This window comes from Protomyctophum bolini, assembly GCF_963924005.1.
Source record: "Protomyctophum bolini genome assembly, chromosome: 24".
Taxonomy (NCBI): Eukaryota; Metazoa; Chordata; class Actinopteri; order Myctophiformes; family Myctophidae; genus Protomyctophum; species Protomyctophum bolini.
The window spans coordinates 19655283-19670839 of NC_137885.1; the positions used below are offsets into that span (position 1 = coordinate 19655283).

The 15557-nt window shown below is 42.6% G+C and overlaps 1 protein-coding gene across 4 annotated transcripts in view; it reads right to left on the reverse strand.

Moving 5' to 3' along the window:
- Nucleotides 1–2115: 2115 nt before the first annotated feature.
- LOC308311943 (filamin A-interacting protein 1-like) overlaps nt 2116–15557 on the reverse strand; it is a 101572-nt gene continuing 88130 nt past the window's right edge. For all 4 annotated transcript variants that reach the window (XM_080758748.1, XM_080758750.1, XM_080758751.1 and 1 more), the window contains exons 7-8: nt 12284–15119; nt 2116–2976 (exon numbers count right to left, since the gene is read on the reverse strand). In XM_080758748.1, the coding sequence (XP_080614874.1) occupies nt 2803–2976; nt 12284–15119 (3010 nt within the window). In that variant the 3' untranslated portion in view covers nt 2116–2802. The remainder of the gene's footprint in view (nt 2977–12283; nt 15120–15557) is intronic.

The window sequence follows — 15557 nt, forward strand, 5'->3', positions numbered from 1 at the left end:
TAAAGCCTTGTTTATACTTCACTGTTCAACGGTCCTATGCTGGAAAATAGCAGATGTGCAAACTCACAGCACATCTCATTCTCATTCAAGACACTGAACTTGCAGATCTGCCATTTTTGCACCTTCCTTGGTTCAGTCATGGATGGCCATAGACTGGGAAAGCACAGAGGCTGGCGTTGCCAGGCAACCTGTAGATAACTTTCCCTGCACTGTGCTAAGTTACTAGGCCAAGGTCAAACTAGACTGATAACACGGCAGCTGCATATGTTGCATTAAAAAACAGCGCCTACCATAACTTGGTGAGTGAGAAGAGACAGTATGGCGACTGAACAAGATATTAAATGGGACACATGCAAAATAAATGCCATAAACATGAATGACATGACATTAATGATGATAAGGAGAACAACCCGGAGTAAACAGGCAGTAGACTAAGGGTAAAATGATGATATGAAGACTGAAGAGTAAGGTGACAATATGAATGACCTATCTGGAACACGGTCGGGGCTAAAGTTCTGTCTGTGCTGACCAACAGAATATGATGGAGTAGCCAACTTGACATGACATGTAAACAACATATCAGAATTATCTAACAGTAGTTATACATTTCAGTATTGATACTTTTACTTTTTCCACCACTGGCCTGAGGTCCTGCCTGACCTACAGGTCTTTTCATCAATCAGCCTCATTCTCCAAGTCTATCTGCTGCATGCATTGCTTCAGTAAACCACATGGTCGCAGTATTGTCCTCTTTCAGAAAGTGAATAGTTTTTGATGAATAAACCATAGGAATTGCCAAAGCAACTCAAGTCAATTGGGTAAATAATATGTTATTTGGTTGTAATTGGGTTCCGATAAGAAACAAGTTATATGTATCACTATACTTTAAATACTATAAATTGTGTATACATTGGTTCCTGTTATGCTGCCTTTCACATGCTGTCATGTTAGAATTTTAATTTGACTCATCATACCACTCCCAAATACAAAACCATACTCTTTGTCAGTATTATTGATATAAAGTTTTACCATTGGTTTAGTACCATTGGTGTTTTCACTGTGTTCAATCAACCTGTTTTTGAGCATTGATGTATATCTTTCCATAGTCTCACCTCACCTCACATCCCGTAACCCCGGAGGGTCGTTGGGGCACCACAGACGATCTGTTGACCAGCTCTCTTCATCCCTCTCTGTCCTCGGCAGCTCTCATTGCCTCACTGAGTTTCAAGTGAGTCCATAATAATTCTCCGATGTTATCTTCCCATCTTTTCTTTGGTCTCCCTCTTCTCCTGCCACTTTGTACGATGCCTTGCAGGATGGTCTTTGCAAGGCCTGAGGATCTGGTGATGTGTCCATACCACCTCAGTTTATACTTAATCCATTTTGGGCGGGAACCCCTTTTGGTGTTTGAAGCATTATGTTACGCTTTAGCTCATAGCGCGGCAGCCGCTATGAGCCGCTATCGTGAAAATGTGTCGCAAATCTTTGAATATATATTCTTTCAGAGCGAAGGTTTTTAACTCAAATCTTTGCTTCTGGGGTGGCCCCTGGAACAACATATTTTCAGATGGGGGTCGGCGGCCAATTTCATATAATCTTGGGGGTCCTTGACATGAAATAGTTTGAGAATCACTGACATAGAAACATGGGTTTTTCAGAAAACGGTCATGATTTAGAAGGCATTTGTAGAATCTGTTCAGTCCAAAATGGATTAATGACAGTGGTAAGCAGGTCATCATGTGGGCTGATGGCTTGGGCTGTTCTTTTGCCGTAGATCAGAATTTGGGTGGTATAATTCCTGTAGCATTTTCACATATTTCAACATGATCAAATACTGAGAGAGTGTAAAACTATGTCTGTATACAATAACCTACACAATACAAGTATGTACCGGTATGTGATATGGTGGTTGCAAGTGTCAATGTTTCTCCTTAGGTAAAACAACTAATTGTTAAAATGTTATCACTTTAACCAAACTTTATTCAAGCCTAGAGTCTACCATAACAATTATGAGAAACACCATCCTAGGCAAGGTATAAAAAAATCTTTATTGATAACCAAAAATAACAGATGTTAAATTTGAAAGATTATCACGAAAGAAGCTGCATTGCAACACAGATATTACACATTTATTTACATTATTGTCATTTAAAAAAAGGAAAAACATTGGATGAAATGAGTGGATTTACAGTTACACACAGCATTACAAATGACAATACAGATACATTTTAAACTATCACTAACCTAAGTGTTCTTCATTATTTATTAATTTACCTACTGTAGATTATGTTGCCTATACAAACAAATCAGTTACTGAGAGCCTATGACATCTCGGTCTAGAGTCTAGACAGCAAATTATAACTAAAATGTTTGGGATTGCAATTTAGAATCAGTAGCCTATTATAGGCTACAGTACAGTGTCTACATTATTAAGTATGAATAAGCCTATGAACATGAAAATAAATCAGTCTTCACAGCACCACTGAAGAGGTTTCATTCATTTTGGAGCACATGTTCCATCTTGAAAGATGCAAAAGTCTTTTTAGTTTCATTCACCAGTTAAACAAAAATGATGGCTTGCTTGCAGTTATAATTCCTCAGTTATTTATGCGTGGCATTGTTGACAAATTAAGTTTATCCTGTCTAATTGCGTGAAGACAATACTCTATAGGCTATGCTTAACTTAAACTATTTCATGCTCAGGTATGTTAGCTCAATGTTTTGTGCCATTAAGCGACATTGTCGTGGTGCACGAAAATGAAATACCGGTAATACAACTGTCAAAGAACTCCTTTAATAATATCACAATCTGCGATGGACTAGGTTCAGGTTGTTGTTACTGTTGGCTACAGCTTGAGGGGTGGTGGGTAGGGGGGGTGGCTGTGCCGGGACCCCGTTGGTTACTTTCGGGGGGCTGCAGCCTTTAGGTTTGGGGATTCTAGTGGGTCCAGGTCGTCGGAATGCTTCAATGGGGATCTGAGAAAAGAAGGACGGGGAGCACATGAGTACGGAAGGAGGACCAGCAACAATTGATGCAAAAATGTGGGATTGGATTGCTGTCTGCGGTTTGTCATATTTATTCTCTCAGATAGGCTGTTACGGGCTACATTATGGCCCTTCTAGTCTACCATATAGCGCAACTTTTCTTTAAAGATGGAGTGCCGTGCTTTTTGTACTTTTTCTGTTTTGTATGTGTATATGGAGTTAACACTATACTCTAATAGACCCCCAACCTGGTGTGGTTATAATATTCAAATATGTCATCCCTGTATTCTTGGTTTCTTCCTGAAAGCTGAATGCCTTTGAGTCAAAATGCCCAATTAAAATACACCACTTTAGTGACGTCACTCCCACATTATCATACAACGGCTGTGGGCGAGGCTTAAGCCCAAACCACACCAATGGGTCAAGACAACAAAATGGTTTTAGCTTCCGTCCCAGCGGTGTGATATGTCCTTTTGCATGTCGGCACCTGGTGGCGCATGTTGATGCAAGTCGACCCAAGTGATTCAATGGGTTCAATTCAATGGTTGCTTGCAACTACATGCGTCTACATGCGTCTACTCACAACAGTTTGGTTGCAAGGATTTGGGTTTGCACTTTAAGTTCAGGTTGGTGGTGCTAACGGCCGAACTACACCAGGCTTTTAGCGTGCGCTAACGCGCACACACGAGTCCCGCATACGCACACAATAGAACTCAACTGGACCTATGTGTGCGTATAAGCGTAAACGCGCGCTGAAAAGTCTGGTGTAGCTTGGCCGTAAGGTGAAAACCAGGTATACTTAATCAACTGGTGGGTGGGCCACATAATAAAAACATAATTTTAGCACTTTCTGTACCCCGGGGAGGGAATCGGACGGCTAGGCTGGCCCGGGCCACAGCACTCTCATCTATAAACATTGATCCCTCTGTCATGGAATTAGGTTTTTGTGCTGCTGCTGGCGTAGTGATACTGGACACAAAAATAGTTCCATGTGACAGACTGATGGGTCAAAGTTAAAACGAAAGTTACTCTATATGGTAGAAATAGCCGAGGTCAACAATACAAATGACACTAGTTTTGTGGTTTAATTTATTTCTAATGAGCCCCCAGTCCCCCACCATATGACCGGATTGGAACTATTTAATTCACCAAAACCAGACCAGAACTTCCACCACAGGGCTCAGGCAATCAATTAATACCTTTTGGAATCATGAATATAGATTCACGGCAAGTATTTCCTACAGCTTTGGGTGCATTTGGTGCACTGGTGTGCCCTCTTCGGTGCACTCGGTGTGTTAGAAAAGGCTAGTCATTCCTGTCACTGCCATGCTAAAGTGATAGATGGGCTAAAATAGATTCAGCAGCACACACACTCCACACAGTGACAGGAGTGAGGACCACCAGCATTGAATATCAATGGTTTAAACAAAGAGTGCAGCGAGTGAGTACATGCATAATATTATGAAGCCGGTTATAAATTGTTATAAATTAGTTTATTGAGCAGTCTACATTTTTTTGACTTAATAGAATGCAGTACTATCTATGACCACTAGAGCTTGCCATTGCATCATGCCATGCCATTGCAATCATGCCATGCAAACACAATTACTTATTGGTACTTATTTAATATTGTTGCCTATTTCATATACTATTTGCTGTGATGCACATTAAGACAAAATACTGCAACACACACACACACTAAACTTTATTTTATTTAAAAAAACAAGTTAAGCAATTTTCTTATGGTTATGGCGAACCTGATGGAAAGTGAATCTGAATGCTAAAAAGGGAAAAAACAGAAAATGACATTAAAAAAAATTATATTATTACTTATAGCTACTTTAACAGTATAGTCAGGGAATATTATCAGAATAATGTCAAATCTGGGAATACATTTCTTACCAAGAATTATTTTCACCAATGTGTTTTTAAAGATCTCTACCAACATATCCCATATTGGTTTCTATTCAACCACCCTAGGGGAGTCTTTGACAGCTGCTGAAAGTTGGGGTACCATCAACAACCAATACTAATGCTTGGAATGGGTTCAGAATCATGAAAAACGTTTGACACGTCATATGCTACTTAAAGTATATTGAAATTTAGAACATTTTGCTATATTGGTTGTTGATGGTACCCCAACCTTCAGCAGCTGTCAAAAGTTCCCCTACGGTGGTTGAATAGAAACCAATGTGGGATATGATAAACACATTGGTGAAGATAATTCTTGGTAAGAAATGTATTCCCAGATTTTATTAATATCCCCTGACTATGTACAGTATCTATTTTTCCAAGTGTATATTTGTACGTCTTTAAATGTTCTGATAAATTCAAAATGGAGGACCCTGATGTAAACAAGTCTTAGTGCTTTTTCTAGTTTCATTCTCGTAGCAGTTTTGTAGTGACATGTACCTTCGTTTGAACTGCACCCATTCTACTAACTGTGAATACAAATTTCAATCAATCAATCAATCAATCAATCAGTGGATCTAAAACTTCTATTTGCTGGTGTATTTAGGAAGTTAAACCCCTCATAGTTGAAAGCTTATGGTGTGTGGAGTTACTATCAGTAGTAGTGTTGTGCATGTAAACATGCATTCTTACTTTCAAAGGTTACAGATTATATTATGTTCTAGACCAGTGGTTCCCAAACCTTTTAACCTGTGATCCAAAACAGGGACCCAAACTACTACTTCTTAAATATTTGTTCTAATTCATGGAATGTCTTCGAGCCACCACAATGCTTGGAGGTCAGGTATGTTTATTCCTACAATGTATAGTTCAGGAACTTGTTAATTAGGGAACCGGTGATGGTCAGTCATGAAACTTTATGATCAATTTGCAGCAACTGTCTTGTGGATGGGAGTGGAGTGGATTTTTCAAGGTCACATACGACTACCCTTCTATAGCTTGTGTAGTGACAATCTGGTTACAATCTCTCTTAAGCACCACGTTTTAATAACCGTCATTGGGTTTTGTAAGCTTACTCGAGTGATAAGTACACCTTTGATCACTGAGATTGAGTTTGGGACCTTTATTGTCAAGGATTAGAGACGGCTGCATTGCAGGGTGATGCACTGAGGTTATGTACTCCTCTCCTGTGAAGTTGCGTGCGAAAATAGCCAAATAATCTAAGCATGTTATCAGTGATCTTCTGCAGATCTATGCAGCTCTGTGAGAAATCTTCCAAGGTCACATGTATTGCAGTTGGTTTCATCACATCTGCCTTTGTTCCCTAAACCCATGCTGAACCCCGCACTCAGTCTAGACTGGGAAAATCAGTCCTGGAAGAAACCGCAATGCTGTGTTATGTCATGAGTTGATTGTGGTTTTTGGAGAATTAATTTTAAAACCTCCAGTGAACCGTGACCTAAAGTTCCTACGGGGTAGGCATTAGGCAACAGACATAATGGCCCAGGAAATCGGTGCAGGCTATAACGTCATGGAGGCAGTGTTGACTTTACATGCCTTACCAAGCCTTAATGTAATGCTTTGTTCTCTCGTATATCAGCAGGAGCAGCGGGAGTTGAAGTAAGAACTTCCTCCACCGTGCACACACTGCAATGCCGGCGCCATTGTCCCCATGGCAACCAAACACAAGGTTTGTTTTGGGGCTTGGGTTGCGGTTAGAGAGAGAGAGGCTACTCTCACACAGTGTACATCCTCTCTCCCACTGAATATGAAGCCCTTTGTTTTAGAGTAAGCCTAGGCCTTGCCTCCCCCCTCCGTATTTTTTGTCCTATCCCTGGTTTTATTGTGCCTGACGGTCAAGGTGGTAGGAATTCCTTTGTGATTATTATCATTGTAGACTTTAAGACAGGGAAATCCGCTATAGCCTGCAGTCAGACACTTGATACACAGCTTATCTTTTTGGCAGGGGATACAGTGTGGTCATTTTACTTTCTCGTCGCTATTCAATGCGTAACCTTGGGTGTGATATGTTTACATATCACAAAGTGGGTATTGTTGAGCGGGTAAATAGACATTCTCCTTTCCTATCTTCCCCCTAAAGTACACAATTAAAAACTGTAAATTCAATAATAAAATGGGCCTTCGCCTCCGGTGTGCGTGAATGGTATGTTGGTGGAGATGCACTACTTGGCTGTAGTGTAGGAAGGTATATACTGTAGGCTCTCTCTTGCCAAACCTACGTCAGCTTGAGTCAGCTGCTAATTGAGGTCACAGACAGCGACCCCAGCTGCTGTGCGGTTGTCTCGTAGACATCTTGTTTGCACCCTGTGTTGTTTTTACTGCACCCCCTGACCGATTTGGATCGGGTTTAGCTGGCCGCATTCCTTTCATATCAATTCAATGCTTGATTCGGTCACCTCAGTGCACAGCAGTGACAGTGACTAATGTGTGTGCGATTGTGCTTGAGATAATGCAACAGCATTTTATGGACACAGTTGTCTTGCTTTGTCAGAAAACCGATATCAAGAATGTTGTAATGATAAGCTTTTAGAAGTGGTACTTAATTCTGTTACAATGTAAAAGTCCGGAATTCATCAATTTACTTGAGTAAAGTTACTTGAGTCCAAAAGTATTGGCTTCAAAATGTGCTTAAAAGTACCAAAAGTAGTAATTACTTAGTACAAACCTTTTGAAAATAGCTTGTTGCTATTTCAAATTGACTTTTTGTAAATGGGGCTGAAATGGTTAATCTATGTTTTGTAATGACAATCAAAGTAACTAGTAACTAAAGTTTTCAAATACATGTAGGGGAGTAAAAGTACAATATTTGGATCCGAGTAGTGGAGTAGAAGTAAAAGTATTGGTAATACTCAAGTAAAATACAAATAGCTCAAAATGTACTCAAGTACAGTAATTAATGAAATGTACTTAGTTACATTCCACCACTGGCTATTAGTAAATCAGCTCCTACCATCACTGGTATATTAAGATTATGTTGTGCCAGTTCTGTAACAATGAGTGTGCTATAGGGAGGGATATAGTTAACCACATGAACTCCAGCATCCCTATTTTGGTGAAAATAGCTGATCTACAAGCTCACAACGCGGCACATTGCAACGCGCTGCTGTGAGCTTCTACACTGGAAACAGAAGGGGACTTTCTTAGTATACACCCCTGGGGGGCTTCAGTCAAAGTATATAGTTAATTGTTGGCCTATTCTTAATCACCCTGTAAATGGGCCTAGATTTAAATTGGATAGCGTTTGGAGAGAGCTGATCCATTTTGACCACAGCTTGCTATGACGCAAGTAATACAACAGTTGTTAAATTCTGTGATATACAGTAACACAATGGATGTTTTTGCTTGCAATATTTCGTTGTGGCTGTATCTGTCCCAACTGAAGTCATATTATGAGATTTATTGCATATCCAAACCTTACAGTGGCTTCTCCTATTAACTTGCATATCTTATTTTTTTGTGCACAACATTACGTATAATTACATTCCTGCAGCCACCAAATTATAGCCCTGCTGTCAAATTAAAATCTCCAGTTTAGCTGGGGTTTTCCCCCCTGTCTTTCCAAACACATTTTATTAGCTCAGTCATCGAGGTGACATCAGTGAAATGTGATTTACCTGGCAGTGAAATACACTGCAACGTCCAGATTTCCCATATCTCCTTTCTACGCTGTCCCCTCTAACCCTGCCCCACCTTCATTCCATGTCTTCCTCCACCAGTTCCCCTGTGTTGACCTTCAATACAAACTCAATTTAAACACGACAAAAAAAGAAATAAAAAGCATCTCTGTGTGCCAACATTTCCCCCTGCGGTCGTGTACGACCACATTTCAAATGCATATGCATAGAGAAACACACCCATAATTGGGATGGATGAGTCATGTGAAAAGAGATGATTTGTGGTAGAAAAAGCTAAATAAAAGGAGATTATGTTACAAACCAAATGAACAGAGAGAGCCAGGATACTCCTGTAGTCGGTCTACCAAATAATGCCATAAGGGAATTCAAATACTTTTGTTGAACCCCCCCCCCCCCAGATGCACGCAGAATATATTTGGGTCTCTGAAATGTATGCATTGGGCAATGCCTCAATGAGGTTGATTGTATCCATACAGTTATTTTTGTTCTGTGTCAATTGGAAACATTTCGACATGGATAACATAATGTTATACATTACATTGTCCAACATGCCTGGTAGATGTTTCCTGACACGGATGTGCATGTTCCTAATTTAACCAAAGCAAGAGTGCTGAGTCAGCTTCTTGGATACTTCTTTAGTATTTTACCCATAAATTGCCTGGGGGGATTTTAATTCGATAATCAAGTCATTTAAATCTTTTCTGTTTGACCATGTGTGCATGAAATTATCTGACAGAGGTCTTGAGTGCTATTCCAGTATAATTCAGCTTGAATCATTCCTGATTTACAGAGAACAAACTTGTGCGGGTTTAGTTTATGCTTAATAATTGTCTACCATTGACCATTCACACACTGGAAAATGTTGTCTTGCGCTAAACTCAGGGGAGTGGGGTGGGTCTGTTTTAGGTTAACATGAGTGAGAGCAAAATGGTTGCGTGTGAATATGGTGAATGGCGACAATGGGCTTTCAGGGGTTGACACTTAAGGTCTAAGAGGTAGCTTGCCCATCGGGAAAGTACAGGTCATGTTCTACTTGTCCTCAGGTCATGGCCACTTGCCCCCCAATTATCGTTAATTATCATTCATTTTAATTAGTTGTTTTCTATCTTTTCTTTTTTTAAGGAATAAAAACAGCACTATAACATGAAAGTAGCCTTACAAATGCATGGTAGGGAAACCTTTTCATTGCAAGGACCCCAACATTTTCAAAAGACCCCCAGTTCGACATGCACCACAGAAATTATGGACAGACCAAAATTGGCGCAATTTTGAGCCTGCAGCCTGGTGATGTGAGCTTGTAGATTTATTTAGCTGTATTTGCCAGAGTGCACGCCGTAGCCAATTCACGCTCATTGTGTAAGGTGTGTGTGGTGGGAGGGGGGGTAGAGAGATGGGGAGAGATGCAGAACGCTCTGACCACATTCAAGACAGTTATATCTCGTGTTGTGTTTATAGCGAAAAGCGAACTAAAGCCGAAACCACCCTGTTGGTGTTTCAAGCATTATGTTATACTTTGGCGCGCTACGAGCTTGTAGATCTGCTATTTTTTTTAAATCGTGAAATTGTGTCACAAATCTTTGAATATATATATATATATATATATATATATATATATATATATATATATATATATATTCTTTCAGAGCTGTTTTTAACTCAAATCTTTGCTTCTGGCGGGTCACTGGAACAACATATTTTCAGATGGGGGTCAGCGGCCAATTACAGATAATTCTTGGGGTCCTTGACGTGAAAATGTTTGAGAACTGACATAGAAACATGGGTTTTTCAAGAAAGGTTTAGAAGACATTTGTAGAATCGTCCTCAGATCAAAATGGGTTAAGGTAGACCACACCAATGCAACTCAATGAATTGCATTGGTGTGGTTTACCTTAAAACAGTTTTGTCCCAACCCGACCCTTTGATGTGGTTTGGGCTTTAAGACTGTTTTGTATCCCCACTCAAAATGTGCACCTGCCCGGTCGGGCAACCAGGTAGCAAACTTCACCTGCCTGACCATTAAACCTGCCCTGGGCAGGTGTTAGTGCCGACCCCTGCTATATGCATGCACGCCCTTTTGGAAAGAACTTGGGCCCCTTCCATACTTCCTTCACAGGTGTTACCGCTGATACTAATGAAGGCTCTGTTGCATTCTGGTCAAACAGAGTCAGGGTGCTGCTATTGTGCATGTTGGCTCACTGGAAAGACTGGAAACACTCTGCTACACCTGTGGGTCTCAAAGTGTCCTTGAGTGAGTTCCAAATGGCCCCGTACGGGTATAACTCTGAGTGTAAAATGGGTCCATTTGGTTCCATTTGTGCACTCAGAGTTATGGGGGTCCTTGAAATGAAAAGTTTGAGAACCACTGCACAGAGCATTAAAGGAAGTAGTGAAGGGGCCCGGAAGTAGGAAGAGCTATTCTGTGTGCATAGAGCCCTTGAATCGCAGGATAGCTTTCGTGGTTTTCACCCAACAGCAACGGGCGATTCTCTGCAAGGAGCACCACTCCATAGTTTTAAAGGATCTAAAGTGGAGTTTCCATTATGTCATTAAAAAGAACTCAAAGTTCACCCGTGTTGCTTTTCACTCTAGGTCACTGGGTTTCTGAGCTCTGGATGCAGGGAAGAAACTATGATGTCAGCCTATGATTTTAACTCAAGCAAGCAAACACATGTCAGTACCTCTCAATTTCCCCCCCCCGTTCTCCCTTTCTTGTTAATCCTAAAGGCTGTAAGTAAGCACAGCACAGGTTATTTTTTTCACTTGATATCTCTAGTTGTGAAATGTATAATTGTTATATCTAGCAGTGCATATTATCTTTAACCACAGGAACCCTTGCGTCCCAATTCTTTGCCAAACATTTAGCAGACATACAAGCTCACAATGTGTTGAGCTTAGATGCATTGTGAGCTTCTATATCGGCTACCTTTGGAGGGGGAAATACTAGCAGACCTAGTATAGACCCCCGGGGGATTCGTATCAACTAAGTATATAGGGTTTTGGTGGTTAAATGTCTTTTGATATGCAAAACTGAACAGTCAATAAGTGAGTATATTTTGTGCACTCAACAGCACAAAACCTGGTACTAATAAAATGTGACTGAACTCAGTGTTTAGTTTAGATGTTAGAGATCATGCTATGAATTCAAATCAATCCGAAGTTCTTCTGATTATGTTTAATCATTTAAAACATGCCTGATTGTGTGAGTAATTAAATTAAGTATGCAAGCATAGATGACAAACTAAAACATAATGCCTCTTTTTTGCACACTTTAATAGTGATAAAATGAAAACAACTTAAAGAAAATGCAAGATGAGTAATATGAAGTATAAACAGCATTGAAATCATACATCAGTGTAAATAGCCTGCCCTACATGGTAACTTTACCATTGAGTATATTACAGTAAGTGCACACAAGTTCAAACCTAGTGTAGAGTCAAAATCATCTAGTGCTTTCAAATGGTTATTTTTTTCTCATGCAAGCAAACCATTGCTTTATCTAATCAAACAGAACTAATGAAATCAAAGTAAAAACCAACTACCTTTCTATTCACAGATCAATGAAAATCATTTTAAAGACATCAGGGGTATAATATCTCTGTCAAGACACAGAGAACGGTTACATGGAGGGGGGGTGTTGTGGATCTAATGGGCAAGGATCATAATTAACGGGATGGTATGAAGGGTTTTGGTGAGGAGTGGATATTAGGTCAGTCATAGGTATTATTACTTACTGTAATTTGTGCTGGCCTTTGGATTGGGGTGGAGGTGGGCTTTATCATGATGCTACTTGTGATTTTGCTGTTGGCTTTGGCAGCAGGGGGGCTGCCATTGGTCGAGACCTGAGTCCTCTGCTCGTGAAGTCCAGACATGTGGCATGGACTCAGGGTCTGTGACGGACCACTGATGGTCTGAATAAAGGGGTTCCCTAAGTGAATGTGGATTTTGTTGTCCTCCGTGGTGATGACGTTTGGCCCCGAGCTGTTGGATCTCTGGACCTGCCAGTTGCTCTGCCTCTCCGGGGTCACTCGGAAGACGGCGTGACCCCCCACGACCTCCACCGGCTCTGTGGAAATGGTCCGCTCGGGGGTGCCCGTTGTCACGGAAACAATTTGAATTGGCGATATAGCTCTGTCCGGGGTCACAGAGCCGGAGGAATCTGGGGTCATGGTTCTGGAGTAAGTAGCCATTGTGAAAGGTGACATGGCCCTGTCGGGGGAACAAGGTCCATCAGAAGACACTGGGGAGGCGCCCTTTGATTTTGCTGTGGGGGAAATGCATTTTGTGGTAGGGGAAAGGGATGCATTCTGGATGATTGTAATTCTTTGTTTGGGTGGGCCTCCGCTCGTGGGTATGACGGCGGTGCTGGTGTACGACTGGACGTTCTCTGTGGTGGGGCTGGTGATCTCTAGCATGGCGGTGTTGTGTCCGTGGTCAGGAGTCACTTTGATGTGCAGAGGCTGCCCGGGACTGTGTGTCAACACCACGTCACCATGCTGGACATTGTTGGCATGTTGCCGAGGTTGCACTTTGCCGTTGACCACCTGGGGGCTTTCTTTGTTCTTTAGTGGCACTCGGGCCCTTCTGATGTTGTTGTTTAAGTTGTTGACGTTGTTGATGATCGAGGGGCTGCATTTTGTCAGTTGAAGCTCGTTGTAATTTGCATCGTCCTCCGGTTCGCTCTCGTCGTAAAGTTTTCCGTTCACAACGGCACGTTCTAGTGGCGCCATGGTCATGCAGTTGGGAGGCAGGAGGTCAGGCGGTTCAGTTTGGACTTCCTTGGATGAAACGTGCAGGTCTGAAAATCGCCTTCCGTTCATACCGGGACGAAGACTTTTGCTGAAGCGCCTGTACCTCTCAAGCTCCCGGGTGAGGGTTTCCATCTCTCTGGCCAGCTCTTTGTTCCGGACCTCCTGCTGGGTCAGTTTCCTCTGCAATGTGGAGTGATCGTTTTTCACGCGGCAGATGGAGTCTTCAGTGCCCATATACTCGTGGACTTTCTCCTTCAGAGCTGCTACCTCTCTGGTCAAATGGCTGGACTTTGCCTCCTCCTCCTTTAACCGATTGTAAAGGACATGCTCTTGGTTGCACTCTTTCTTTTCGGCCAGCTGGTACTTTGCAAGCTCGTTCCTGGATATCTCCAGCTCCTCCATCAAAGCCTTCGCCCTCTCCTGCTCGTCTGAGAATTTCTTTTCCAGTGACTCCAACTCCTCTGTTTTCAGCAGGTCGCCTTCAACCACCTTCATGTCCTTGAGTTTACGCCTCAGCCGCTCAACCTCCTGTGTCAGGTCCTTGACTTTGTTGTCTTCCTGTTGAAAGCGGTTGCTGACGGGCGTCTTGATGTGCTCCTCTTTAGCCTTGATCCTCAGGTATTCTCTCTCAATGGCCTCCAGCGACTGCAGCCTCTTCTTCATCACACCAACCTTAGACTCCAGGTCTTTGCTCTTTTCTTCCTCGGCCCCCAGGTTGGCTCTCAGATCATCAATGTCCTTAGTAGCACTGCACATTTTCTGCTCCAGCTCCGCCTTTGATTTCAGTGCCTTCTTGCTCTCTTCGATAAGCTTCTCTGTGACAGACGTGACTTTGTCCTGTTCCGCCTGGAGCTTACCCGTGCTGTTGTGGACCTTGTTCTCCATCTGCCTCAGCTTCTCCGCCATAGCCTTTCTCTCATCCACCAACATCACCGTCAGTGTCTTGAGCTTGGTGAGGTCTTCCTTAAGTGTAATTTCAGTCTTCCCCAGTTGGCTCTCCGCAGTTTCCAGTTCCTTGACCCTGACTTTCAAGACGTCCAGCTCGCTGGACAGAACCTTGGAGACAGTCTTCTCTTTCTCCAGGTTGCACTTGAGCGAGCCACATTCTTGCTTGCTTTTGCTGAATGCGTCTTCTAGTCTCTCTAGGTCAATTATCCTGTGGTTCAGTTTGTCCACCTCAGCCTTCAGGCTCTGACCTTGGCCAGCCTCTTTCTCCAGCTTCCTGTTGAGGTCCCTACACTGGTCCTCCATTCTAATCAGCTCCTCATCCTTGCCCTCCATCTCCAGCACTCTCTTCCTCAGCTCTTCCACCTCGGACATGAGGCCAGAGTCTCCACACTCGCCGCGGTTGATTTTGTCCCTCAACTCCTGCAGCTCTTCTTCTGCCCTGCGCAGCGTCTTGTTGGTTTCCCCCAGCTCGTCCAGCTGCCTGCTGAGAGTGGACAGCTTCTGACGGAGCTGTCTGTTCTGGGCATCCTCGCCGGTCAGTTTGGCCGTCATGGCCTCCTGCTCCTGGTGGTGGCGACTGGCCTGGTCGCGGAGTTCAGTCTCGAGACGAAATACCTTGCTCTCCTCCTCCTGCAGGCGGGTGTTTGCGGTGCTCAATTCCTCCTGGGTCTTGGACACGCCGGCACTCAGCTCCTGGACTTTGGCCTTCTGCTGGCTCAGCTGCTCTGTGAGGCGTTGCTGCTCGTCCACGACCGTCAACGCAAATGACTTGAGCTTGGTCAGCTCCTCCTTCAGGCCTGTAACCTTCTTGTTGTTCTCTTCCTCTTTTCGCTCTTGGTAGGCCTTCTCCTGATCAATTAGCACCTTCAGCCTGTAAGTAGGAAGACAAAAGGCAAATGAGAACGAGTCATTTCCAGTTCAAAATGTTTTTGGAGACAGATGATTGTCATTTGCATTATCACTATGAGACCATCGCAGAGCTGAGCATTGGAACCATAGTTGTACCTTGTTAAACATTTTAGAATAAGTTTGAGATTTCTGTGTTAAAATAAGTTTCTTCTTTGCTCACGTTAGGTGAAAAGTGCATAAGAATAGAACTGCCAGTCCATCACTGCCATTGCCCACTGACCCCACAACTCAAAGCACAGTCACACAATAAACACCCATATTTGCCCTTTATTTCAAACAGGACTCAACAGTTTATGTCATGGAAAATTTAACACATCATAAACATCACTGCATTTTAACTCACGGTTGGTCGCCTGCAATGCTCGGGGTCACCTTTTTGTTTTAAGTTCCCTTCCCATGT